At 44.2% G+C, this 27930-nt stretch overlaps 1 protein-coding gene across 2 annotated transcripts in view; it reads right to left on the bottom strand.

Moving 5' to 3' along the window:
- Window positions 1-9040: 9040 nt before the first annotated feature.
- bltp3b (bridge-like lipid transfer protein family member 3B) overlaps window positions 9041-27930 on the bottom strand; it is a 41832-nt gene continuing 22942 nt past the window's right edge. The window contains exons 11-21 of one of the 2 annotated variants that reach the window (XM_053685663.1): window positions 27211-27320; window positions 25458-25599; window positions 24789-24982; window positions 23179-24440; window positions 19323-19468; window positions 18645-18799; window positions 18178-18328; window positions 12881-13131; window positions 12672-12780; window positions 12126-12286; window positions 9041-11720 (exon numbers count right to left, since the gene is read on the bottom strand). In XM_053685663.1, coding sequence (XP_053541638.1) covers window positions 11595-11720; window positions 12126-12286; window positions 12672-12780; window positions 12881-13131; window positions 18178-18328; window positions 18645-18799; window positions 19323-19468; window positions 23179-24440; window positions 24789-24982; window positions 25458-25599; window positions 27211-27320 — 2807 coding nt within the window. In that variant the 3' untranslated portion in view covers window positions 9041-11594. Of the gene's footprint in view, window positions 11721-12125; window positions 12287-12671; window positions 12781-12880; window positions 13138-18177; window positions 18329-18644; window positions 18800-19322; window positions 19469-23178; window positions 24441-24788; window positions 24983-25457; window positions 25600-27210; window positions 27321-27930 lie in introns of both variants that reach the window. The other variant, XM_053685662.1, reaches the window with a different exon arrangement.

The following is a 27930-nucleotide window of genomic DNA, read 5'->3' as shown; positions in this document are numbered from 1 at the left end:
ATTGTGGTAGGAGAGGCACCCTGAAGGGGGGGTGATCAAAACGGGTGATTGTTTTTCGTCCCTGTTTGTGGATTTCTTTAATTATTTGCAGAGATACAGCAAAGTGTATATATTTCTCTCTTCGTGCTCAATTACCACCTGACAAAAAACCATGTGGATAGTAATTACTGCTGGTACCCATGTTTATGACATGTATTGATTGCCTGGCCCCTCTGGAACTAGAGGATGGCCATGAGAGATGTCCCTCATGCCTGGGGATTGACCACTTAAAAGAGGGATTGACAGAGATGGCATGCATGAACTGCAGCTCCATGAGCTTAGCAGCAAAGGCAGCCAGGCTGGCCCAGCTAGATGGCAGGTTGGGTACTCGACGCATCCTACACAGGCCATGACTCCCAGCTCTCATAAGCACCGTAAGACCAAATTGTGGGGGTAAGGGGAAACACAGAAAGGTAGATCCCCTAGCCCAGAAGGTAGACACCTTGGTTTCTGAGTTTGCAGAGATTAAGTCTCTCCTCCTTAATCTGCAACCACATAGTGCACAGCCTGCTAGTGATCCTGCTGCAGCTGCACCGCAGTCTCCTCCCAGGGTGCTGCTTCCAATACTGTCACCAGCCTTTGAGACCCAGGAGGAGGATGCACTCTCCACTAGGACCTCGGAGAGCCTAGTTATCGGGGGAGGTTATAACAAGGAGGGGGCAGGTGAGCACTCCCATTCATCTAATCCCAATGCGCAGGGGACGAGCCACAGTACACTGAAGGGCTCGGAGACCAGACAGACATAAGTCAGGCCTGTGGTAACAATGGCCTTGGCACATCTAGGGATAGATGCAGCACCTGTCCAGGTGACTCCCAAGACCTCTCAGTCCGCAGCTCTGTGTCCCACCCTTAGCTCCATATATCGAGGAGCTGAAGATTTGCTAGGCAGACCCCAGACGTTTCTCTCATCTCTCATCTACTCATCTAATATGCAGGATGCATCCAACCATGGCCTTGACCGCATGCCCGATATAGAGCCGGAGGGTCGGAGGTTGACCCTTCTGCCCAGAATGATGCCTGTTTGCAGGCATTCGCCTATGTGACAATGGAGTTGGGGAGGCTAATGTCTTTGTTAACACTTGCCAGACAACAGAAGGTTACACAGGCCAGACAACAGTTTGCTAGTCTGCGTCGTGAGCACCCCGATAGACAGAGACCCTCTAGGGCAACAAATACGGCTCAGTACATACCACAGCTGATTACCCAGCCGAAAGCACAACGCCCAGAAAGGTTTTGTCAGCCAACCCCCACCCAGCCCCCTCGCTTGGCACAGCGAGGCCAGACTTTGGGCCGTCGCCCCTCCAGAAATTACAAGGGCAAAGGGGTAGGGAATGACTGTACCACTCCCGCGGTTGGGTGCTTCACCAGCCAGTAGCTCAGATGCTGGGAAGCGCTGGCGTTAGATCCCTGGGTTGTATCAACCCTGTCACAGGAGGTCTGGGCTCTCCTGAAGAAGGGTGCCATCGAGCAATTAGACAGCGCTTTACAGAACAGAGGATTCTATTCCACTTGTTTTATTATCGCAAAGAAAGACGGTGGATTTCGCCCCATACTGGATTTAAGACCTCTGAACACACCCCTCAAGGTTTTCAAGTTCCAGATGCTACATACAATGGACGTGCTGCAAGGCATCAGGCAGAATGTTTGGTTTACAACCATCGACCTGAAAGATGCATATTTTCACGCTCCAATCACGCCCCAGCACAGGCGATTCCTCCGTTTTGCCTTCGGGGGAAGGGCTTACCAGTGTTGTGTGCTCCCGTTCGAGATTTCACTGGTGCCAAGGGTCTTTACCAGGTGTGTAGCAGTGGCACTGTCTCCATTACAGGCCAGGGGGATTCGAATTTTCCCGTACCTGCACAACTGGTTGACCTGTTCCCAGTCAAGAGTAGATGCCCTCAGATGCCCTCAAGCCCTCAGGGCTTACAGTGAATTATGGAAAGAGCTCTCTGATGCCAAGTCAGCAAAGACTGTTTATTGGCATCCAGTTGGACTAACGGTTGATGATGGCTACCCCCTCTCAACGGCGAGTCAACAACATCCTCCAGCTCATCAGTCACTTCAGAAGAGGCAGGGTTCTGGTCCTCAAAGCATTTCTGTGACTGCTGGGTATGCTCACAGCAGCCTCATCGGTGGTCCCTTTAGGCCTTCTGTTATTACGGCCTCTCCAGATCTGTCTGAACGACCTTGGCTTGCATCAAACTCAACACAGTTGCCTAAAGTGCCTATGCTCATGGAGAAGAAGAGCATATTTTACCCAGAGGGTTCCCTTAGGCTGGCACAGCTCCCACCCTGGCAAATGGAAGCTGCACCCAAAAGTAGTGCAAGAGATCTGGCACAGATATGGCAGGGCAGAGGTGGACCTTTTCACCTCACTGTCTGTTCTGGGGGTACCAGCAAGCCCCTTGCGCCAAGATGCACCGGCCCATGTATGGCCAAATTGACTGCGGCATGCTTTCCCTCCACTAATGCTGATACTGCCCTCCCTAGACAGGATCCTCAGGGGCAATCACAAGGTGGTACTATGAGCCCCCAAATAGCTAGGGAGGGTGTGGTTCCCAAAATTACACAGATTACTGTACAGGGAGACTTGTTGCCTCCCTGTGAGGATGGATCTCCTCTCACAGCTGGAGGGTCTAATCTGGCACCCAAACCCATCCCAGCTGCAACTTTACTAAGGCTGTGTGATCCAGCAGTTTTTCAGACCATCCACAACTCCCGTGCACCTTCCACCAATGCATTGTACGCTAACAGATGAAAGGTCTTTTCTGAGTGGTGCCAAGCACAAAATCAGGAACCAACACGCTGTCCCATTCTGGTAATCCTCAGCTTTCTCCAGTCCCATCTTGATGGAGGCCTTGCAGCCTCGACCATCAAGGTATACATAGCTGCAATCTCAGCCATGCATAATAGAGTACATGGCATGATGATTGGGTCCCACACCCTTGTGACCCGCTTACTTAAATGTGCTCAACGAGTCAGACCTCCTCGACAAAAACCAGTATCCTCTTGGGACTTGCCTCTTGTATTAGAGGCAGTGTGTCAGCCTCCATTTGAACCTCTAGAGAGGTCAGAATTGAGGTGGCTGTCTATGAAAACAGCTTTCCCCTTAGCCATGGCATCAGCTAGAGGAGTAGGTGAGTTGCACACCTTATCAGTAAGCTGAGAGTGCCTACACTGGAGTTCTGGGAACACCCTTAATTTCTCCCAAAGACCTTTTCTTTGTCTTATACAAACCAGCCCCTCAGTCTGTCAGCTTTTGAGCCCCTTTTGAGCCCCCAACAGGAGGATGAATGGGGGTCGAGTGTGAGTCTGTTGTAACCGCGGTTCTATGAATTTCAGATGACGGCCAAAGCTTGGCAGTCACTCGGAAGATTCGCGAGAAGTTTGCCTAGAGGTCGTTTCCGGGGTGAACGTGCCTTTAGTACTGGGGCAAAAGGCACACGCCACCCAGGTCACAGGTGGCTTTGTTGATATAAACACTCGACCTGCACGTACACGTGATGGACATCCAGGTGCTGAAAGGCGGTCATCCGAAATTTATAGAACCACGGTTACATACGTAACCATTGTTTTAATGACCTCCAGTGTATGTGAACAGCATGTACAGCATCAAATCAGCTGATAGCAAGACCAGAGAAACACTGCCCATGTATTCCCTGTAGGGGGAAAAAGAACTTTGGAGAACTGAAACTGTAATTCCGATTTTTCCCAAAAACTCAAGCACACATTCCTCTATGGCAGTGGTTTTCAAAGTGGGGGCCGCTAGGGGGCGCCCGGGGGGGCTCAACAATTTGGTGTGAAAAATAAATAAATGTATGTTTTCTCTTTCTCATTCTCAGACAATCACACATACACACACAATCAATTCCTAATGTAATGTAATGTAAAGATGTAAGATGTAATTATTAATTTTAAAAAAAGTGTGATATATTCAGAAGTCTGTATTTTTAATGTGTTTTAAAGACATCTTGCAAAAGGGGGGCCTTGGTCAAATGTTAATGCCATTTGGGGGGGCCTTGCCCTGGAAAAGTTTGGGGACCCCTGCCCCATGTTATCTATGAGCCTCTTGAATTTCGTGTTTCTAGTCAAAAATTGTGACCCATGAAAATGCTATAAAATTGTATTCCAGGTGGTTCAAAGCTGTTGCTAGACGGTTGCTATGCTATCCAGTTGGTTTCTAAAGTATTGCTCGGTAGTTGCTGTGGTATTCTAGGTGTTTGCTAGGGTGTTGCTTGTGGAACCTATGATATTCCAGGTGGTTGCTAGGGTATTGGTAGGCAGTTGCTGAGGTATCCCAGTTGATTGCTAGGGTGTTACTAGGTGGTAGCTATGATATTCCATGTCAATTAGGGTATCTACTTTTTTGCATAAGAGGTCATTTCAAAATAATAGATAAGATACAGTGGGTTAAAAATTTACATATACGTTGTTAGTATTTAGTGTTGTTGCCTTTTAATCAGTTGAATTTGAATTAAACTCGTTGTATATACAAGCTTCTAACAATAGCTGATTTTTTGCCCCTTCCTCCTGACAGAACTGGTGTAACAGTCAGGTTTGTGGGCTTCCTCGCTCAGACATGTGTTTTCAGTTCAGTCCACACATTTTCTATGGGATTCAGGTAAGGGTTTTGTGATGACCATTCCAATATTTTCACTTTGTCTTTAAGCTATTTTGTTACAATTTTTGAGGTTTGTTTAGGATCATTGTCCTGCTGGAAAACCCATTTGTGACCAAGTTTTAACTTTCTGGCTGATGTCTTGAGGTGTTGCTTCAGTATTTCTAAATAATCATCCTTCCTCATCATGCCATCTATTCTCTAAAGCAGTAGTTTTCAAAGTGGGGGCCGCAAGGGGGCGCCCGGGGGACCTCAACAATTTGGTGTGAAAAAATAAATAAATAAATGATTTTCTCTTTCTCACTCTCAGACAACTACACAGACACAATCAATTCCTAATCTAATTTAATGTAAAGATGTAAGATGTAATTATTAATAATAATAAAAAGGGGATATATACAGAAGTCTGTATTTTTAACGTGTTTTAAAGACATCTTGCAAAAGGGGGGCCTCGGTCAAATGTTAATGCCATTTGGGGGACCTTGCCCTGGAAAGGTTTGGGAACCACTGCTCTAAAGTCCATCAATCAGTCCCTTTTCCAGCAACAGCCCCCCCCCACACACATACACACACACGATGCTGCCACCACCATGCTTCAGATTTGGAATGGTGTTCTTCAGATTAAAAGCCTCATCCTTTTTCCACCATACAGAGCACTGATTGTTATGGCCTGACATTTCAGTTTCTGAACTGAAAAGATCTGACCAGAAGACACTCTTCCAAAGGCTGGTGACCTCCTGCAAACTTCAGTCTGGCTTTTTTATACCAGCCCTTGAGTAAGAGCTTCTTCCTTGCATGACAGCCTTTAAGACCATAGTGACAGAGGACTCTCTTAATGGTAGATGTTCCTACTTTGGTACCTGATGCCCCCAACGTCTTCACCAGTTCCTTTGTTGTTGCCTTGGGGTTCAAGTTCTTACATTCCTGGGAGTTAATTTGTGCCTCTTTCCTTAATGATGCAATGTCTCTGTGGTCCCAAGATTTTTATATTCGCATACGATTGTTTGTACAGATGCTCATTTTAGCAGCAGTTGTTTGGAAAAGTGATCCTAAGGAAGAACCAGACTTGTGGAGGTCCACAATATTTTTTTTTGTCTTAACTGAGTTGCTTGGATTTTCCACATGGTTTCAAGAGCAAAAAACAGTAGCTCTAAATTAGGCTCGTAAATATAGCCACAAGTGTGTTCCCAATTAACTCCGGATTATTAAAATGACCGAATTGGTATTTTAGTTATTAAATACCTCATTCATTATCTACTTATTAAAAATACCCAAAAGAAAGGTTTGGTAAAATGAAATGGGTGGAGTTGTGAAAAACTTAGATGTAATATCTTTAGCCTAGGTATATATAAACATTATGGCTCCACTACACTCACCCTCCACTTTATTTGGAACACCTGTACATCTGCACATTAATACCGTTATCTAATCAGCCAATCATGTGGCAAGACCACATGCATAAAATCATGCAGATACAGCTTCAGTTAATGTTCATTAAACATCAGAATGAAGAATAATTATGATCTCTATGATCGGGGCATGGATGTTTGTACCAGAAGGGCTGGTTTAATATAAACTGTTTTATAAACTGTCTCTAGAGTTTTTGCAGAATGGTACTGTACCAAACAAAAATCACTGAGTGAGCAACAATTCTGTGAGTGGAAACACTTTGTTGATATGAGATCAGAGGAAAATGGCCAGATTGGGTTCCAGGAAGGATATAATAATCACTCTTTACAACCGTGGTGAGCAGAAAAGCATCTCAGCATGCACAGAACATCAAACCTTGCGCTGTATGGGCTACAACCGCAGAACTTCACATCAGGTTCCACTCCCGTCATCCAAGACCAGGAATACGAGGTATAATGGGCACAGGCTCATCAAAACTGTCCAGTTGAAGATTAGAAAACAATAATCACCTGGTGACTTTTTCCAGTCTTCAACTGTCCAGTTTCGGCAAGTCTGTACCCATGGGAGCCTCAGATTCTTCTTCGTGGCTGATGGGAGTGGTACAGTTCCTGATGTGATCTTACGCTGTTGTAGCCCATCTACCTCATGGTTTGATGTTTTGTGTGTTCTCAGATGTTTTTCTGCTCATCATGGTTGTAAAGAATGCTTATTTGAGTTAATATATCCTTCCTGTCTGGTCATTCTCCTCTGATCTCTCTCATTAGGAAGGTGTTTCAGCCTGCAGACCCTCCGCTCCAGTCTGTGTAAACTCTAGAGACTGTTGTGTGTGAAATTACCAGGAGATCAGTTTCTGAAATACTCAACTCATCTGTCATCAACAACTGTGCCACAGATAAACTCACAGAGATCACACATTTTACTCCATTCTGATGTTTGATGTGAACATTAACTGAAGCTCTTGATCAGCTCTTGGCATGACTTTATGCATTGCACTGCTGCCACATGATTGACCGCTTAGATAACACCAAGAGTTTCAGGTGTACAGGTGTTCCTATTGAAGTGGACGTTGAGTTTATGTCTATCTATACTGTATATGTAAATAGATATATTCCATTCTATGGTTTTATTCATCAGGGGTTAAATAATAATTGGTTGGTCCTCACCATCTTTTATAAGCAAACAAATAACCTGAGGTAACAACACAAAACAACATATTTCAACATGCACTCATTTTTGACAAAAAGTAAAACCAACATTCAGAAACCAAGTGGGAAAATATTTGACCTGTTTCTCGGTTCACATATTTTGCCTCACCTAGTTTACTCTGTTCTATCGTTGCCTGACCAACACCTGTGTTTTGACATCGATCTTGCTCTTATTACAGTGTTGTGCTGCATTTGCATCCATCTCGACTCGCCGTGACTGACAGATTACTTCGTCTAATAATGGATGCAGCAGAGCTGGATTTGCGCCATGCTGTCTCGGCTCAGGGACAGCTGATGGGAGAGCTAACACTTGACTCCCTAATCGGCCCCACTATTTGCCTCACTATTTGCCATCTGCTGCACAGCCAGCAGCCCTGCTTGGAGATGGGAGGTCCTCAGTGAGTGGACCTTCCTCAGGAACCCATGCAACAGGGGCACAGCAAGCTCAACCAGGAGCAAAGGGAGAGGTGATGTCAGGAACACCGCTGCTTTTACTGTGGTAGCCCTGACCATCTTGTAGTATACTACTATTGACCTATAAAGCAGTAAATGGTCTCACACCACAGTACCGGAGTGAAATTTTAGTCTTTTATGATCCGCCACGCCTACTTCAATCAAAAGGTGCAGGCTATTTGTTGGTACCTTGAACATTGAAGGCTACAGCAGGGGGAAGAGCTTTCTCTCATACAGTCCAACAGTTATGGAACAACTGTCCAATTAGTGTTCAGGACTCAGGCACACTCTTGGTGTTTAAAACATATCTATTAACTCAAGCTTTTGTGAAGTTTTTTCTTAGGTAAAAGAGCAGATCTAGAGGATCACAGACATAGAATCTGTGGGATAAGTCCGATCCTTGAGGCCCCACCTTACAACTTACAGGACTTAAAGGATCTGCTCCTAACGTCTTGGTACCAGATACCACAGCACACCTTCAGAGCACTTGTGGAGTCCATGCTTCAACAGGTCCGAGCCGTTTTGGTGGCACAAGGGAAGACCTACACAATATTAAGCAGGTGGTTTTAGTGTTATTAATGTTATTTAATATGTGGATACTGGAAGTATATTAAATAACAAAAACAAGTGTTTGAATTAAGTTTCTCCTCACAGTTATATGGAGATTTTATCACCTCTGATAGGGAGGGTGTTTGGTTTCCTGTACCATTGCAGAACCACAATCATGAAGAGTTTGGAAAGAGATATGAAAGATTAAAGGCAGCCGTTTGTTAGCTCCAAACATTCAGATGTAGGGGTGAAAGATCGCTCATTAAACCATGTTTGTTTTGCTTCACCAGCTTTTGTGTATGTTTGTGTGTTGGAATGACATATTTAATGATGTTTAAACAGCGCATCTGACTAAGTTTCAGTTGTGGTCATTTTTTTTAGGGTGAAGTTCATAGCTTTGATATTTGTAGTGCGCTACTGACTTAATCCTTGTAAATCAATCCACGACCACTGTTCCTTTTTTCTTATTCACAATGCATCTTTTACAATTTTGCCTTTGGTGTAAACAGTGCACCTGCGATTTGGACTTTGTAGTCTCTTTGTTAACTGCCACAATGTCAGGCCTCTTTTATTGCCAACACATACTGCAGCTCTAAAGCTCATACCCCATTTTACTGTAACTTCTCTGGTTTTGCAAATATTTACTTCCTTTCTCATGCAGCCCGTTGGCAGAATTTTCTGCACTGTATGTACATTTAACATCAGAAGCGAACCTGATAGCTCAAAACTGAAATGGGTTCAAAGCAAAGTAGACACTAGAGCCTAATAACATCACTACAAACTGTTTATTTTAGCTTTAAAAAAATTCCAAAGTCTGGCAAAAAATCGTTTACATTTTACTTATTGCATCTTTACATCACAGAAGAAAAGGCATACAGTACTGTGCAAAAGACTTAGGCACATGCAAAGAAATGCTGTACAGCAAAAATGCCTTCAAAAATAAAGAAATTAAATGCTTCTACATTAAATAAAAATACTATAAAGTGCAGTAATAAATGAAACCCTTTGCTTTAAAAAAAAAAAAAAAAGAAAAAGAAAAAAAAAGTCTCAGGTACACTTTTGAAAGTTTTATAAGGAACTGAGCTGCAAGTTTTATTGAGCATCTTGCAGAACCAGCCACGGTTCTTCTGGAGACTGTGACTGTCGCACTCGCGTCTTCTTTATTCAGTAAAACCCCGCAGCCTTCATTGTGTTTTTTGTCTGAAAAGTGTCTCTTAAGTAATATGCTGGTTTCTTTAAAGTGCACCTATTATGGTTTTTCAGATATTACCGGTCATGTAGTGTGTGATATACGTAGCTGTTTGTGAATGTAAAAAGTCTGCAAAGTTTCAACAATCAAAGCGCAGGACAGACGGAGTTATCGACTCCCAAACGAAGGAATCGATTCTGAACGGCTGAAACGACTCGATAGTGATTCCAGACTCACTTCCTGTACTAACCTACGTAGGTTCGTAACACAAAGCCCCGCCTCTGGTCTTCATCGCTGCTCGCTGACAGACGGAGCTGAAACGCGTTACGGTAGTGGGCGCTGACAGCGTAGACCAATCACAACAGACTGGGACATCTGACCAATCAGAGCAGAGTATGCTCTCTGAAAGGAGGAGTTTAGAATGAATCATTTAATGAGCCTTTTATGACACTGCGGGGAAAAAAGGTAACGCTGCAGTTTAAATCCTGAGCACGTTAAAGTGTTTTCTGACCTCGGACGCGTGTAAATCCATCGTATGAGACCTTTAAAACTAAATTAATCACATTTCAAAACCATAATAGGTGCGCTTGAATGACATACAAACATTTCTTCTATGGAAAACTAATGCTGGGAAATCTAAAATGTTTGTAACGATATCTAAAACGACTCGATAATGTAGAAGTCATAAAATAAAAATCTATAACAAAGTTTATACTTAAAGATAGTGTGCCTAAGACTTTTGCACAGTACTGTATATATTTCTGAAACACTTTGAGCAACATTCTAGAAAAGCTTCCGTTTTGTCATTATTTTATTTCAGATGTTCCAGCAGCTTTTCCATAATAATTTATTCCACATGTTCTCGTCAGTACATTTTCCATGGATGGAGTTCTCAGTTGTAGGGCTGATTTTGTTCAGAATGAGGACAGGCTGTGCTGAATAGAGGGCACAAGTCATGGCAGCTTTGGTCTAAACTAAGAAGCATTAATACACAAATTACTGCACATACAAAAACATAGGACTTATGCCCTCTTCGCCTAAATACACAAAACAAACAATCCTCTAAAGCAGTGGATTCAATTAAACTAAATTTGGTTTCAGTGTGAGTCACACCCTTACTTACAAACATTTGAAAAAAAGTGTTGTTCTGCATTAAAAAATAGAAAGAAAGAAAAGAAAACAACCGTCAAGCAAGTGTGTGTATACCGTAATGCGAGAAATATTAGCCCATTGTCTTATTGTGAAGATCTCCACGGAGAATTACACAGGCTCGAGCAGCACCGCAACTGCAAACACCGTGCAGCACTTCAGTTCATAAAAAAAACTCATCATACCAATATATGTCCTACAACACGATGAATGGTAGCGCAGACACACACACACACACACACACACACACACACACACACACACACACACACACACACACACACACACACACACACACACACAACTGGCTAACAACTACTACAATAAGGAAAGTGCCGCCTTCTAAACACACGCTACATACACACACACAATAATTCCACAGCTATGTGCAATCTCGTGTCATGGAAGTTACTGTAGTGCGCGTGGAATGAAGCAATTAAGAAAAGTTTTTTTTTTTTTTTTAAGTAATAAAACAATATACATTAAAAAAAAAAAAAAAACCCTCACCCATTTACACACGCACGCATAGTTCGCCAAAAAGCGGGCCGTTCAAAACGCTTTACAAAAATTTCTTCTGTGTTTATCCATACTGTACACACGAACACAATCGGTGAATAGCTAAATAGCTATCTATCTGTACATGTTGTTATATATCGCTCAGCGTTGTGCAAATTGACTTTTATTTGAAGACATTCTTTTCAAAATATGACATTCAGAGTCAACATCCATTTAAGACAAGTCCTCAGAGAACAGAATGTGCGCGAACGCACGCGCACACACACGCGCACACACACACACACACACACACACACACACACACACACACACACACACACACACACACACACACACACACACAGGCAAACGGATTCCCTAAAGTCTGATATGGGAAGTGAATGATAAAAAAAACAGATGATGAAGGGAAAGAAGAGGGGAAGGGGGTACAGAGTATCTTCAGTGGGCGTTGCTGCACAGTTCGAGCCTAGCTGGTGAGTTTGATGTTCTTCATACGGTGCAACAGGGAGTCTTTCTCCATTTGGGCCTCAGCAAGTGCCATCTTGGTTCTGGAAAGTTCCAGTTTCAAACACTCGTTCTCCTCCACCAGCATCTGCTCACAGAATACACACCAGTGTGTGTGTGTGTGTGTGTGTTTAGAGTTTTGGCCTCCAAACTTTAGATGAATACTGCACTTGGATATCGGTTAATAAAAGTAAGTTAAAGGTCACGTTCTAAATAAAAGGATAAAAGGATTCCTAAACAGTCTGTGATTCATCGAACAGTGAGGAATTCGCCTGGTTGTGTTTTAGTCAAACCACTGGATGAAATCTGATGCGTCCTAGGAATGTCTTGATTCAATTGGGCTCAGAAATCAAAGAAGAGATCATAACAATAACCAGATCGCATACACACATCATGTTTTCCTGTCTCTAACAGGTTATAGATTCTGTACTGTTGTAGGATTTAGCACTCGGTGATTGTATTTAAACAAACAGCTGGATTTCATGTGCTGTACCTTTTCTCTGCTGGTGGGGGTGGGACTTGTGGGTGACAGAGGTGCAGTCTGTGTGGCTTTCGGCTCGCTGGCTACAGCCTCACGCACTTCAGGGGCAGAAATATGCCTGTTGTCAGGAACGGGCTGCATCTCCTGAGGCTCTATCTGTGCACCATGCTCGACTGTACAGTGAGAGAAAGAGCGAGAGAGAGAGGGGGGGGGGGGGGGGGGGGGTCACCGGTCACAACATCAGTTACAAACGTTAAAGAGGGACTTCTTTTAAAAAATTAAAAAATAGCAGCATGCACGTATGGGAAATAAAATGAAAGATTACATTAAGGAAAGGAGAGGAGAAAAGAAGAAAAGAACACAGGGTGACTAAATCATAAAGAGGATGAGGACAAAGGCAGCGCTGGCTCAGAGGTCAGGGCTATGGACTTCTGATTGGAATATTGTGAGATCAAATCCCAGTACTGGAAAGCGGTCACCGTTGGGCCCTTGAGCAAGGCCCCTACACCCTTATCGGTGACTTTGGATAAAGCGGTCTGCCAAATGAATAAATATAACCTCCAATGTGGAAGGAGCCATCATCTCTGCGCAGCACCAGAAGGTTGTGGATATGTAGGGACATGGGAGTGGGTTCCGGCTCTGAAGGGCTGTCCCGGGGACCGTCATCCTACATCACACAGGAACACATGATCCATCATCAGAGGAACGGCGAATCTCAAGCTGTTCTGATAAAACCAGGTTCCTGTGTGTCTTTACCGTACACGTACCTTCAGGTTAACGTGTGTATCTCGGATCGTGATCTCCATCGGGAGCACGCGAGAGGTGGAATTATCATCGAGGAAGATGGCAAGATTTCTCAGAGATGTCATGAGGAAGTCAGCGCTGAAGGCCTGCAGCCGGCACTGCAGGAAGCCGTTGTGCTCGGCCAGAGGGGAGCGAGCAGCCGCTTTCGGCCCGCTCTCCAGCCGGACTCGGACCTCTGGCTCCAGCTGCTTACTGCGGGGCTCCTGGTCTGAGGCTGAGCCTCACACACACACACACACACACAAAATTTAAAAGCTTGTCATTAGCAATCAAGAGTACAAGACCTTCAATTCAAGCATTACAGCACGATGGAGCAGACAAAGACGAGTGGATAAGTGAAGGTGAATCATCTACTGGATATCAAAGTCTTCCCACTGCGAGTATTCAGATATATCCGGACAGTTTCTGAATTTCCACCTTGTCTACGACACGGTCCATTTCTGAAACTACTTAACATCCTCACGATCTATGTGTAAAAGAAACATTTCACGTTGGGGGATTTGAGAAACCTGCTGTTACACGTTTTACGTCTTTACTTTGATCCTCAATAACACTTTTACAACGTTATCAATGTGTAGCAGTTCAGTTCAATGACAGAAAGGACTTAAAAATATTCAGCGCGTTCTAACGACACATGAAGCTGTTGCTTTAAAGTACCATTCGATGATTTGTTTCTTACAACAACAACAACAAAATCTTCAATATTTTCTGGATTCTTTTCTAAAAAACGTCTAAAAATGAACAGATGAAGTCAAATTCTGTCCGAGCCACATCTTTTAACGGCCATAAAAGATTTTTTTTTCCTTCAACGTACGTATTATCAAGAATAATTAATTGACTATATCAATTAATACCATTAACAGAGGCTCTGAAATTAGAAATTTAAAAGAAGGTTAACAGAAAGTTTTTTAAATCTGTTTAATTCATCTGTTTTTATGAGATTTTATGGAATATATAGCCCTATTAAGTGCAAGACTTAAACTAACTTTACGCTTTATTTATTTATTTTTACAGTAGTACGTGTTATGTACAGTATACACACACACACACACACACAATATAAACATGTGGAATATATTCATCGGCAATTTTATACCCTTATGAAAAAACTAGTAAAGGATGTCATTTTTTCCTGCCTCAAGCTTTCTGCAGTCCACTTCCTGTTTGATGATGACCACATCCATATCTCACATCACATGCATTAAAATCATGTTCATTCTATCAAGCAGTTTCCACTGCACGAGCTCAATGACACAAGCTTGCACTTTCACTTATCAGGCCAGGAAATTAATAGTTGCCAAGTTTTTCCTTTTTTAAAATGTCCCGATGTATCTGTTATCCCGATATACGTGAAATTCACCCATCTTCAGTTCCTCCCTTTCCATCAGCACACTGTTCAACAAACAGCGCACACAACTCTTTTGTACTAGCAGCCAAATCCACAGTAAAACACACACACACACACACACACACACACACACACACACGAATCACTCAGCTTGTCAACTCAACGACAAGTCAGGGTAATGTGAAATCAGGGGTGTTGATACACTGGCAGCTTTCTGAGATAAAATAATAATTGCTGGTTTGTAGACAGGTATATGTCACTGCGAGTCACAGAATGCGAGTCGCAGAATGCGAGTTGCAGAAAGGTCCCCCACCCCCCCCAAATTACTGATCTTACCGCTATTAGTAACAAAACATCTCATTCCCTAAAGTGGTCATACTTTAATGCTACTTTAATACATAATGCTACCAGCGTGTCATGTTCCACTCAATCAAAGAGACAGTTTGGACACGGAGAGAAACCGGAGCTTGGAGGAGAATCAGTTCAGAGAAACCAGATAATGCTACAGGATTAGATTAGCAGAGGAGGCAGTATTTCACTATAAAAGTGTGTGTGTGTGTGTGTGTGTGTGTGTGTGTCCACTATCTCAAACACTGCTGTAGCACAATTTCGAAAAAAGAGTTTGGAGACATTTTTGACCCATAGAGCTCTCCCTAAAACATGAAAACACAGCTGGCGGAGGAGTATGCGCAAACATTCCACAAACTTCGCCAAGGCCTACGTATGCGCGAAGCACATTTAGACTCGCAGAGTGCATACAATCTTATACACATTTGTGAAGGTGTACGGAAGACACCCCCCCCCCATTACTATGTCTGGACACCATGAAGATTAACTCTTAAAAGTCTTTGGTCTGGTGAATGCGTGTTAGCATTTGTGGAGGCGCTGTAATAATTCCTGAACCACTCTGTGTTCATCATAGATGACATTTTGACCTTCACCAGCAAGCGCAACACATCCGTCAAGTAGTGTTGGGGGGGGACCCTGGATAGCTTGGTTCCACCAGCCTTGTATAAAATTTCTGTCTTATATTCTGGATGAACGAGAGAACGGAGAGGGAAGCGGAGGCTATGAGATTCTGTTTGCAACCACGTACCGGAGGGAGATAGAAAGATTCCTGGGCTTTGCCAATTTCTATCAGAGATTTAGAAGAGGATTTAGCTTCCTCTTGCAAGAAACCGTGAACTCTCTCAAATGGAACGAAACAGCAACCCAGTGCTACCTTCTGTAATAGATGGAGATGCATCTGAAGTGGAGCGATTCCATGACACCGAGAAAGCACTGCTCCTATTCTACTTCAGAAAACTAACCCAAGGTGAACACTATGAAGTGTGGAAGAGAGAACCCCTGGACAGCAAATCATTGGCACTGGAGGAGAAGAGACCTGTTCCTGATTCTCACGGACCACCTAAATCTTCAATACGTCAAGTCAGTGAAAAGATGATTAAACCCGCGTCAGGCCTGCTGGGCATCGTCCTTCAACAGATTCAAGTTCATCCTCACCTACAAACCTGGATCTAAGAACACGAACGCCAACGCTCGGTCCTGATTTCACAATGGACCTGTAAACAAGACCATACTTCCTCAGTCCTGCATCGTACTACCCAGAGTAGTAGTGATGGTCTTCCTTGTTCAAGATCCCTTTTAACATGTTCAAATCTCCCACGTTAACACCACGAAAGCAACCCCAGATCATCACCTTTCCTCCACCATGCTTGGCCCCAAGAACTCCTCCAGCACATTTTCATTTTTCTCCAGCGTCTCACAGGTGTTCCAAACACCTCAAACTTAGATTCGTCTGTCCAGAACACTCCGATGTATGTGTTCTTTGGCCCATTTAATCTCCTCCTTCTATTGGCCAGTTTCAGATATGGCTTTTTCTTTGCAACTCTGCCTAGAAGGCGCAGCCTCGTGGAGTCTCAGCTTGACCGCTGCCGTTGAGACTGGTGTTTTTTCTGGTTCCAATCAATGAAGCTGCCAGCCGAGAACCCGCGAGACGCCCGTTTCTCAAACTAGACTCCGATGTACTTGTCCTCTTGCTCAGTTGTGCAGCGGGGCCTCCCACTTCTCTTTCCATCCATGTTAGAGCCGGCTCTGTGCTGCACTTTGAAGAGTGTAATACACACCGTTGTATGACGTTCTCAGTTTCTTGGCAGTTTGTCTCATGGAATAACCTTCCTTTCTTAAAACAAGGAAAGAATGATGCGTTTCAGAAGACGGCCTTTTTTTTTATGCTTCCTCGATCAGCACAATGGTTTTCAGCTGTGCTAACGTAATATAAAAGGGTTTAGTAATGATCAATCCATTAGGCTTTTAACATGATGAACCTGAATTAGCCATCAGGACGTGCTACTGGAACACAGGAGTGATGGCTGCTGAAAATAACCTTCTTTATACCTACACATGGAGATATTCCATTAAAAATCATTGTTTCCAGCTATAATAGTCAGTTACAACATTAATAAAGTCTAGACTGTATTTTTGATCAATTTAATGTTGTTCTAAATTGGGGGGGATGCCTGTCTAAGCGACCCTAAGCTTTTGAGCAGTAGGGTACGTTGTCCTTGGTCACACATCTCCCTCGACTTCATCAAGGATCTTTAGAGGTAACGCAACCATTCTTGTCTTTCCTGGTCGTTTCTCTAATCCGTTCATCTAATCTCTCTGCCTAAGCTCTTTACTGCCATGAAGTCATGTTCAGCGAGGTCGTCCCATACTACAGCCTAGCCAGAAACATTGCGTCAGATAGAGGCGTCCACATGTTCTCAACCACTAAACTTTAATATCTGTCTGTCCTCGCCTCTCCAACCCTTCTAACAGCCAGGATGGAAAGCTCAATCAAGAAATGAGAAGGATCTTGAGGTTATACTGTAGCAGCAATCAACTCGAATGGACCAGTCATCCCCAGTGGGCCGAATGTGCCCCATCTCCCTGGTCTCAAACACGCCCACTGTGTCCTTGGTGACCAACCACCTCAGTTCCTATCGTTGAACAACTGGACGGGAAGAAGTGAACATGTCTGAGAGGCAGCACATGTTTTCATCCTTAAAAAAGGGCAATACAGCAACAGGATATCCAAGCCATCAAATAAATAAACATCGCTGCCTTCATTCATAACTGCGTCCAGGACAGAGATCTGAAGTGCAACTGTCTCTGGCACATCTGTCTGAGACGATTCATTACCACGCCACCAGAAGCTCCTGCTCCCATCCCCCCGTTCTAGGACACTTCATCTATTGTTCAGCTATTCCTTGTTAACAAACTATATAATGCTCATGCAAACTCATCGCGTCATTGTGCTGCATCGTCAGCGTTCTCCATCACGAATGTTCAAGCCATTTATGTGTCTATGCTTTGCTGTGTTTTGACTCTCGGATTGGTTGAACTATTTTTTTTTTTTGCATTTGCCCTGTTGGATATTACAACGCTGTTGGACTGTGTGTGTGTGTGTATAAATGAAGGGGTCTGTATGCTTTCCAAAGCCATTATATATATATATATATATAAATAATGTATGTATGTATGTATGTATAGCTCTGCTTAGTCAAGCAAAGGTTCAGTAGCAGAGAGTTTTTCTGAAAATACGCTTGTCACGCAAATTCATTCATGGTACAGAGTATTTCTGCACACACAAATATGTGAGACAGTGTCAAATATCAAATCCAACACACACACACACACACACACACACACACACACACACACACACACACACACACACCATCATACCTTCACTGCTCTGAGCAGTAATTAGTGGTGTGGAACAGACAAAACCTAAAGGGATGCACAGTTACATGTATGTATTTTCAGTAAGACGAATGATCAGGATTTGAAAACACACGTGCACATACACACACACACACACACACACACACACACACACACACAGACGACCTATTGATGCTGTCTTACCGAGACTGTGGTTGCTAAGATACTGGCGTAGACTGACATTGCCGAGCTGATTGGTGCGGACCTGCCCCACCTCCAGAGCTAGAGTAGTGTTATCACTTCTCATGTTCAGGGAGGCACACACTGAGTGCACCTTCAGGACCAGCACCGACACCTGCAGGTGAGCATGTACACACGCGCGCACACACACACACACACACACACACACACACACACTATACATGATGGGAAATAAACAGTAAAAGGTAAAATTGTATCAGAAATAGAGAGTGAGTGAGAGAGTGAGATGGAGAGAGTGAGCGAGAGAGAGAGCGAAAGAGAGAGAGTGACAGAGAGAGAGAGTGAGCGAGCGAGAGAGAGTGAGAGAGATGTGGGTGAGTGAGAGTGGGGGGTCAACAGAGGAGGTAGGGGTTGAGACAAAAACACAGATAGAGGTTAGAAAGCAGAGTGGAGAGGTGAGATGGCAGTACCAGATCTTTGGCGCGCTCGTCAGTACTCTGTGAGGTGGCACTGACTGCTTCGGGTGACTGGCCATCTTCTCCATCCTGCACCATCACCTCAGTGGCCCGCTCAGCAGTGTTCAGATCACCCATAGTGACTTTAAACCCAGAGATAGACACATCGTCTACAAACAAACACATACAACTTTAACGATTCAGAGGTATGTCACACTGACACCTGGCACATCATTATTAAACAAAAACCGTTCATGATAATGTTCACAATTCCAACATTAAAGCTTTATGCATACACCATCACACACACACACGTGCTGAATGTGTGGTAGTAAATTACAGTGTATCATTTTCCCTTTTCCTCAGTGAACGACAGGCTTTCAACTCATGATGCAATCCTGCCACCTAGTGGCCATCACGCTGGATTCTGTGGCCTACAGAAAATCCTGAAGGAAACCCTCCACTGTGCGAGTGTTTGAGTAGTAGATACAAAGTGGAGTGGATATAAAGGAGGTATAATAAAGTTTACACAGTAGAGACCATGAGCCAGAATCGATGTAGTGCAAACAGAAGGTGAGGAAATGTATACGCCACATGATGTATAAGCACAGTTAATTAAAAGTCAATATTATTTTATAATTCATTTATTATTAAACTTCACAGTTCCCCAGAACGCAGGATTCGGAATGATACCTCTCTCCAGCATGCTGTACGAATCGTAGTCTTCCAGTAAGGAGCTGTCTAGGGAGATGTTGTCCAGAGACTGCAGTGAAGGACTCTTCATGTTCTTATATCCCACAGAGAAGTTCGACTGCGATCGATCCCTCATCAGGCGCCCACTGTAACACACATACAGCCAGAAACACCGAGTGTGTATGTGTGAAATATGAGGACATGCACTCATACAATTATTTCTTTAATAATTAATTTACTTTTACATTTGGTTCCAATAAGGTTCAGGGTTATTTTGTTATCACTGTGTATGAGCTGTGCACTTGACTCCAAACTAAACACCGATGTAAACAGGTACCAATCAAAGAGCATGATCACAGCACAAGTAGTCACTGGATGTGAAAACATATACACACCTACACATGCACACTGAGCATGTCTGAAAATGGAGAAGCAGTGGGTCATTTCATGAAGGGATGTACACCTGTTCAAGTTGTATTATTACAGTGGAGTCTGTTACGTTACACAGAATGTCACAGCAGTGCTGAAATCTGGGAGAATATGCGATTAGTTACTGAGACCTCACACATATCAAGTCTGTCGCAAGCTTACACCACCACCGGTTCAGCAGCAGGCCATCCCCTACTGCCATGAGACCAAGGCGGCGGTGCAGGTTGAAGACCTGAAGACTGCGACAGCCTGATAGTACTCCAGCGATCATTGCTATGGATAAGGCAACACAGCTGACAGAGGACCACGTGGGAGTATATCCGAGGATGTCGGCCTCTCTCTACCTCAGCGATAAGACCCCGGTAGGCGTGCTGGCAATGCTGGGGAGTCTGGGCATTTCCAGGATCAATGTCCAATGCCTGTTGGCATTTCCCAAGGTGCAGATTACCTCAGGGTATCCAAGGGGGTATATCTGCACCTTGGTGTTTTTGGGCTGTAATCAAACCTCAGTCCACTGAGGTCTGATTCAGTGTGAGACATCGGATTAGAGCATGAAGGGCTAGTGTTAATGATTGTAAATGTCCGGGACAAAGCATAGAGTGGAGGCACCGACGCCTCACCCATGAATTTTGGGGACAAACTGGTCAAAATACTAAGCATAGTTAAGGGGAATGCTTGTGGATGGGCATCTGCTCCCAGACAGAAACAACCAGAAAGTGGGAGAGGCCACACCTCCCTGGGGATTCCCATTGATATTTCCCCATGGAGCAGTCAAAAGACAAGGACCATACACTTTGACCAACTGAGAGTAATTGAAAGTCAATTAGTTCAGCAAGGGTTTGTACTATGCTAGTCATATCGTTCTTTTATCAAGGATAGGTTATATTGAGTGAGGCAAGACACTTAAACAAAGGGAGAGACTACACAATTGTTGGTAGCGAGGAGCTGCAGAAAAATGCTCCCCCTATTTCCTAGTTCGTGTACACATCTCCCTTTCACCCTTCAGGGTCTAATCCACTAAACCATCTCCGGCCTGTTTCTACTGCCTAGCCATGTACAGCAATGTACATAGATGGTATGCAGCATGCTGCAAATGCCAGCTGGTGAATCCTCCGGCCACCCCAAAAGTCCTCTTCCAATATCTGAGGTCCCCTTCGAAAGAATTGGTATGGACCTCATCAGGCCATTAAAACAGAGTGCACAAGCTCATCTCTTCATGTTCGTTCTAGTGGATTCCACAACACAATATCCAGAAGCAGTGCCTGTTGTGGAGGCGCTCTTCCAAGTGATCTCCTGCGTCACGATCCCAAAAGAGATTCTGACCAACCAAGCACTACATTCACGCCATGTGGACTTTGTGGACTGTAAGAATTATTGGGAAATAATTTTTTTTTAACCAATTGTTAAGCTAAATGTTTACTAAACAGATGAACTGGTCCAGAGATTTGTTCAAAACGCTTCAAAATGATTCGTAAGTTTTTGCACAATGACGCTTGTTGTGATAACTGGTTCAAATTCCTATTGTTTGCAATCTGACAGGTTCCACGAGCCTCCATGGGGTTTTCCCCCCATATGGATTACTATACGAGATCTTAGACATCAACTGAAGAAATCGGAAGGAGGAACCTTCAGAGAGAGAAAATACAATAAAATCCTTATGTTCTTGACCTGGGAGCAAAACTCCACACAACTGTCAATTTGCTACAGACTCAAGAATGCCGATCCCAGATGTTTAATAGAGGAGCTCGACTACACGAGTTTTCACTGGGAGATAACGTGCTCGTATTATTACCCACGTCAGGTTGTAAATTACAACTGCATTACATTGGTGATACATTACAAATATACCACCTCAACCACTCAAAACCATAGAGAGAGGCAGTGCCTGTGGATTTGGTGACAGTGACTCCCGAAAGAGAGGGACTGGAACCGGAGGTGTACCCGAAATACGTATCTCAATCCACCCTGTGGAGACCACGCCTCGACGTCCCAGACAGCAGAGATTGCCCAGTTGCAATAAGAGTTTACTGATGTGTCTTTGCACATCACTCTCTGGGGGTGGGGTTGCTTGGTCACCTCTACTGTTTAGTGGTTTGGGAGGAGCTCAAAGCTATGCTCAATATGGGTGCAACCGAGGAATCCCACAGTGACTGGTCCATCCCCGTCGTCCTAGTTCTGAAGGCGGACGAACTGTCCAGTTCTGGGACTTTAGAAAAGTTTAGAAAGGCGGTGTCTAAATTGCTGCTTACCCAATGCTTGATCTGTTAGGCACAGCTCACTTTTATTTGACACCGGATTTGACCAAGATATTGGCAGAGCCCCTAGATGCCAATGTCTTTTGAAAAAACTGGATGTTTGGAGCCCCAGCTATGTTTCAACAACTCATGGACAGAATCTTCCGTCCTCACGCTGCATATGCCCACATGAAACATCTGTTACCCATTAAACATCTGAGGGCTGTCCCAAGATCCTTGAGACACACAGGACTCACAGAAAACATAAAGAAGTGTGCAATTCAGTGGGTGCAGTTATGGTATCTGGGTTTCTACTTGGGTCATGGTCTCCACAGTGGTAAGACAGCAGCAATTATGGCCTGCCTGAGACCCAAGACCAAAAAATAATAATGTAAAGCAGTTTCTGAGGCTGGCTGGATATTATTGTAGGTATGTACTGAATTATTCGGACATCACCAGCCCTCTGACCTCATTGACAATTGGGCAACAGGCTGCACGGTTCCCCAGCCGTCAGGTGTCAGGTGGTGGGTGTGTGGTTCTGAGGTGTACAAACCAAACATGCCATTACTCACAACATTCCTTTTAACTTTTATAATCAGGGACCAAGTTCTTTTTCCATTTTTAACTATGTAAATTGACCTTTAAGCATTCATGCAATAACTTTTCTTGTGCTTTTTACTTCCCAGGTTAATCTACCTTGCCCAAAATCCAGAGTCTACTATATTTAATTCCATTCATCAGGCAAGCACCTTTATCCAAAACGGATTACTTCATCTACAATTGCCACTACCGAGAAGTATTTTCATTTCTATCGTTAATAAATTACTTTCCTATTCAAAAATACATATAATGCACAACGGAGACAAGTTATCTGTCATATGAGATTCACGATCATTATACAGTATGCTCTCTTCATTTCATAATGCTCTTTGTTTTATAAAAAATATTTGTGTAATCTCTTAATGACTAACACTACACTCGGCTATACAATATCTTTACTACTGCTCAATCTGAGCAAACAAGATGTTTTTTTTATTGTTTCACACGGTTGCACTGCTGACCAGCCCCAGTTTTTGGTTGTGGACTCGGTATTTTGGACCCCATGGTCATTTATGAAGAATGTACCCTCAGAAGTGCAAGAAAAGAACACAGGACATCAATATCTAACTCAATGCTTTGATTCTAGACGTTACCTGGACATAGACTGAGGTAGTCTAGCTCCCTGGCTCTTGTCATTCCAGTCCCTAGACATTGGCTCGCCCATGGAGTCCACTGCCACAGTCCTGCCAAGTGAAGCCTCACTCTCTGGGCCTGACCATGCATTTTTCTCCTCAATAGAACCTTTCTTCTCAGTTTGGGAGGATGCTGAAAGAGGCAGGAGAGGTGGAGCACTCTGGCTCTGTACCTCTGTGTCTACACACAGCAGCAGCTGCTCAACAGGACAGGTGAGTTTGGCTGTGCCTGCTGTGCTGTCTCCTGCCTCACTGCCAACTTCCAGCGTGGCTCTGCTCCCAGACGGCGAGAGCTCAGAACCCAGAGGGCTGCTGTCTGCATCAGCTGTAGGCACGGGCTTCAGCATAAGTGCGACCTCAGCACTTTTCACCAGGAGGCCCACACACGCACCAAACGTCCGTCCAGTACCTTGATGTGCCAGGCCGTGCTGCTGCAGGTCCTGCTGCAGTTTGCGCTGCAGGGAATTCAGTGTTTGCTGCAGTTTAAGCAGAAACACATACTGGCTATGGCTAGCTTGCACACTCAGCAGCTTCTGTACATGTACCAACACCTGCATGTCCGCATCTCCAGTGGATGAAGAAGAGGAAGAGGCGACAGAGGAAGAGTCAGCAGCATTCAGTCCATCCAGAGAGAAAGGCTTGTGCAGGCCATTGGTTGGTTGGTTACCCAGCATCTCGGTGCTGTAATACTCCTTCAACAGTTTTTTCCTTTGCAGTCGACCACTGACATCAGTTGGCACTGGCACTGTCCCTGTGCCTGCTGCTGCCTTTGGTCTCTGCTGGTGCTGAAGATAGCGGGCAGGCTGGCACAGCCACAGGGTGAGCGGGAAGGAATCAACACACGGCGTGGGCCGGTGGCTTCGGGGACCCTCGTAGTCCACCCAGAATTGGGTGAAGCGTAGGGCCCACAGATCGGTGGCTGCTGGTGTCCTGAGGGCATCAGTGCTGAGGGCAGGAGGTGCCAGACCACGGTAGACATCATGCAGGCATGTGTCCCTTTCATGTGCATGCCGTTGGAAGACTGGGTGAAGCACAGGAAATGAGGAGGACGTGGAGGAGGTGAAGAAGGCCTGCTCTCGGAAAGCCTGCAGCAGAGCCTCAAGGTCAGAGCGGGAGCAGCCAGGCGAGTGTCGTGTGTTCGTGGCCACCATTTCAGATGTCTGCACCGAAATGGAGCAGGGCTGGTCTGGCTCTAACTGATTCTGGTCACCAGGAATCACCAACTGTGCACACATATACACAGACACAGGCAGATGAGTACATGTACAAGAAATGTTGACATGGTGTGACTCAAAGGTTTTCAATCATGCAGTTCATTTCAAATATCTAACAGAAGAAAGCCAAGACCAGTGGACACATTCATCACACTCGGTTTCTACCAGAATTATTATATAAAGGCTACTGGAGAAATGGAAAAATATCTTCTAGATTAATACGAGAAGTTCAGTGGTGGTATTACGACTAGTAATCAACTAGTAGTGGTAGTTAAGAGAAGGGCACGGATTTAATGAACACAAATTTTAACTTTGTAGGGGTCAGAAAGTGAGCTTATGAAAAGCAGATTTTTCTACCTTTAGCATGAGACCGTCTACTCGGATGTCAATGTGCTCATCGGGTTTTTGGGAGTCATTGAGCTTATAGAGCTCCATGAACTGGACCAGGCTGTGGCGCAAATCCAGAGCAAACAGGTTGAGCCACACCAGGCTTTGTGCATCCACGACTAGTTGCAGGGCATTCAGCTGCACATATAGGTTAGGGCAGGGAACTGCAAAATACACACACACACACACACACACACTTTTTTCACAGCATAACTGGCATGTTAAATCTGGGGTTACACTAACAATAAGTACAAATATTTACACCTCATACAAACCGTGTAGCACCAGAAACTGCTTCCTTTCTCGTGAATACAAAAGCTTTCAGCTCAGTTTTTTAAAATATGCTTGCATTCCAAACCTAAACGTTAAATTAAACAATTTCCAAAGTGCTTAAGCAGGGCACAGGTGCAGGGATGGTGTAACCGTTACCAGTAATGTAGTCTTATTAAAGGAGATTTTTCTTCATTTGCAGCCATCAGTGCTAGATGTCTTGCTGAAGTAGTCCTAACTTCACCAAGGGTAGTGTAATTTTAATGGGGTGTCCCCAATACTGTATTCATCATAGTATTAATTAATACCAGTGGTGTTCCTAGGACTAATCCTCACAAACAGCTACAAGCAGGTGGAATGTAGTCTTACTGGGGTAGTCCTTTCCATCAGGGAAGTAATATTCTGTGAATTCCAGATGGATAGCGGGCATCTCCTGTGGCAGGTACAGGGTCTTTTTATTACAGGATATCATAGCCTTAGGAGAGGAGCGCCGCTGATCCGCTGTTGACACCTGAAAAAGATCAACAACAGCTGGATTCAGAAGGTGTGTTCGGGGGAATACACATCTGATGATACTCAGTTATAAGATATTCTGCAACATTCAACTTGGGTAATACTGATACTTCAAAATATCTTCACGGTTTTTTATCTTTGTTGTTTCTGAGAGAAAACTGCCAAGATAGACAACATTTAAAGTTGAAGAAAGCCTATAGTACATACACCGATAAGCCATAACATTCTAATATTGTGTAGGTCCCCCTTGTCCCGCCAAAACAGCTCTGACCCGTCGAGGCATGGACTCCACATGACCTCTGAAGGTGTGCTGTGACATTATGAGCAGATCCTTTAAGTCCTGTAAGTTGTGAGGTGGGGCCTCCATGGATCAGACTTGTTTGTCCAGAACATCCCACAGACGCTGGATCGGATTGAGATCTGGAAAATTTGGATGTCGAGTCAACACCTTGAACTTTTTGTCATGTTCCTGATCAGTTTCTGCAGTGTGTCAGGGAGCGTTATCCTGCTGAAAGAGGCCACTGCATTTGGGGAATACTGTTGCCATAAAGGTGTCTACTTGGTCTGTAACAATGTTTAAGTAGGTGGTACGTGTCAAAGTAACATCCGCATGAATGTCAGGACCCAAGGAGAACATTGCCCAGAGCATCACACTGCCTCCGCTGCTTTCCCTTCTTCCCACGGTGCATCCTGGTGTCCTTCCTTCCCCAGATAAGCGACACACGCACCCTGCTATCCACATGATGTAAAAGAAAATGTGATTCATCAGACTAGGCCATTTTCTTCCATTGCTCCATGGTCTAGTTCTGATGCTCACGTGCATCAGAACGTGAGTATTTCGGTGGTGGACATGGGCACTCTGACCGGACTGTGACTACGCAGCTCCATACACAGCAAGCTGCAATGCACCTTTTCAGCAATCCATACTACAGTACAGCTTCTGTGGGATCTGAACAGACGGGCTAGCTTTTACTCCCAACGTGCATCAATGAGCCGTGGGCACCCATGACCCTGTCGCTGGTTCACCGGTTGTCCTTCCTTGGACCACTTTTAGTAAGTACTAACCCCTGCATACCAGGACCACCTCACATGACCTGCCATTTTGGAGATGTTCTGACCCAGTCGTCTAGACGTCACAATCTGGCCCTTGTCGAAGTTGCTCAGTTCCTTACTCTTGCCCATTTTTCCTGTTTCAAACACATCAACTTTGAGAACCGACTGTTCACTTGCTGTCTAATAAATATATCCCACCCCATCACAGGTGCCTTTTGTCTGACCTTGTGTAGTAGGAGTTAACACGGTTGAGACCACAAATTTGCTTCAATTTAAATAGTGACTATTCAAGATATTGTGCAATTTCTAGGTCAAGGTGTTGCACATTTCCTTTTTTTGTTGTAGAATTGTCAAAATTCATTTAAAAGTTTATTTCCAATTTTAAATTTTAAAAAAATAAATAAAAATCCCAGATTTTCAATGAAATGGAAATCAGACTTTTGGACCCAACATATATCTATATCTATATATAGTAACAAACTATATTTCTTTTTTTCTGAGTGTGTATGGCTCTATATGCACCTCTACTCCGTGTGTGTGCCTGCTGTCCACTCACCTGGTAAATACTGAAGTCAGCCAGGCGCAGTACGATGGAGCTAGACATGAGCTGAGCCTTGGGGTTGGGTGGTGGGGAGAAGGAAGTACTAGTGCTGGTAGAGATTTTGCCTGCAATAAAAAAAAACACAGAAAGAAATGTGACGTCTCACACACACACAGCCATGTGCACATCTCTGTGTGTGTATGTGGCACCCCAAATGCACACCAGAGAGGTACCTGGCTCCAGGCACCAGCAGCAGTGTGGGAATGGATCCCAAGCTTCAGCACCAGAGTCCAGCTGCCTAACTACTACGCCAGCACTCAGCTCCTCTATGGGGACACACAACCCATTACTATTGGCCACTCTTTTCCATCCAAACATTGTGACAAATTTTGAGGAAATTTCTGAAGAAAAGATATTAACTTTCTTTATAGATATACCTAACTTTTTCAACTCACACTAAAGTTTTATATGACTACTTTATTGCACCAGGTGTACAGTCATGTGCAGGTTATAATAGTGTGCAGAAATGTCACTCTGGCCTGAGAAAAGTGTAAAAATCTGCGCAGGAAAATAACTATACAGTCTGACGGTTGCCGGGAGGAAGGACCTGTGAAAGCGCTCCCTTCTGCACTGAGGCGGAGCATGGCTTTCAGCATGGAGAGAGTGAGTGGGTTCAGGCCCGATGACTGAGAGCTTGGTCAGCATTCTCATCTCAACCAGATTCTCCGCCGTCTC

This window comes from Ictalurus punctatus, chromosome 14 (genome assembly GCF_001660625.3).
Source record: "Ictalurus punctatus breed USDA103 chromosome 14, Coco_2.0, whole genome shotgun sequence".
Taxonomy (NCBI): domain Eukaryota; kingdom Metazoa; phylum Chordata; class Actinopteri; order Siluriformes; family Ictaluridae; genus Ictalurus; species Ictalurus punctatus.
This window is presented reverse-complemented; position numbering and strand designations above follow the sequence as displayed.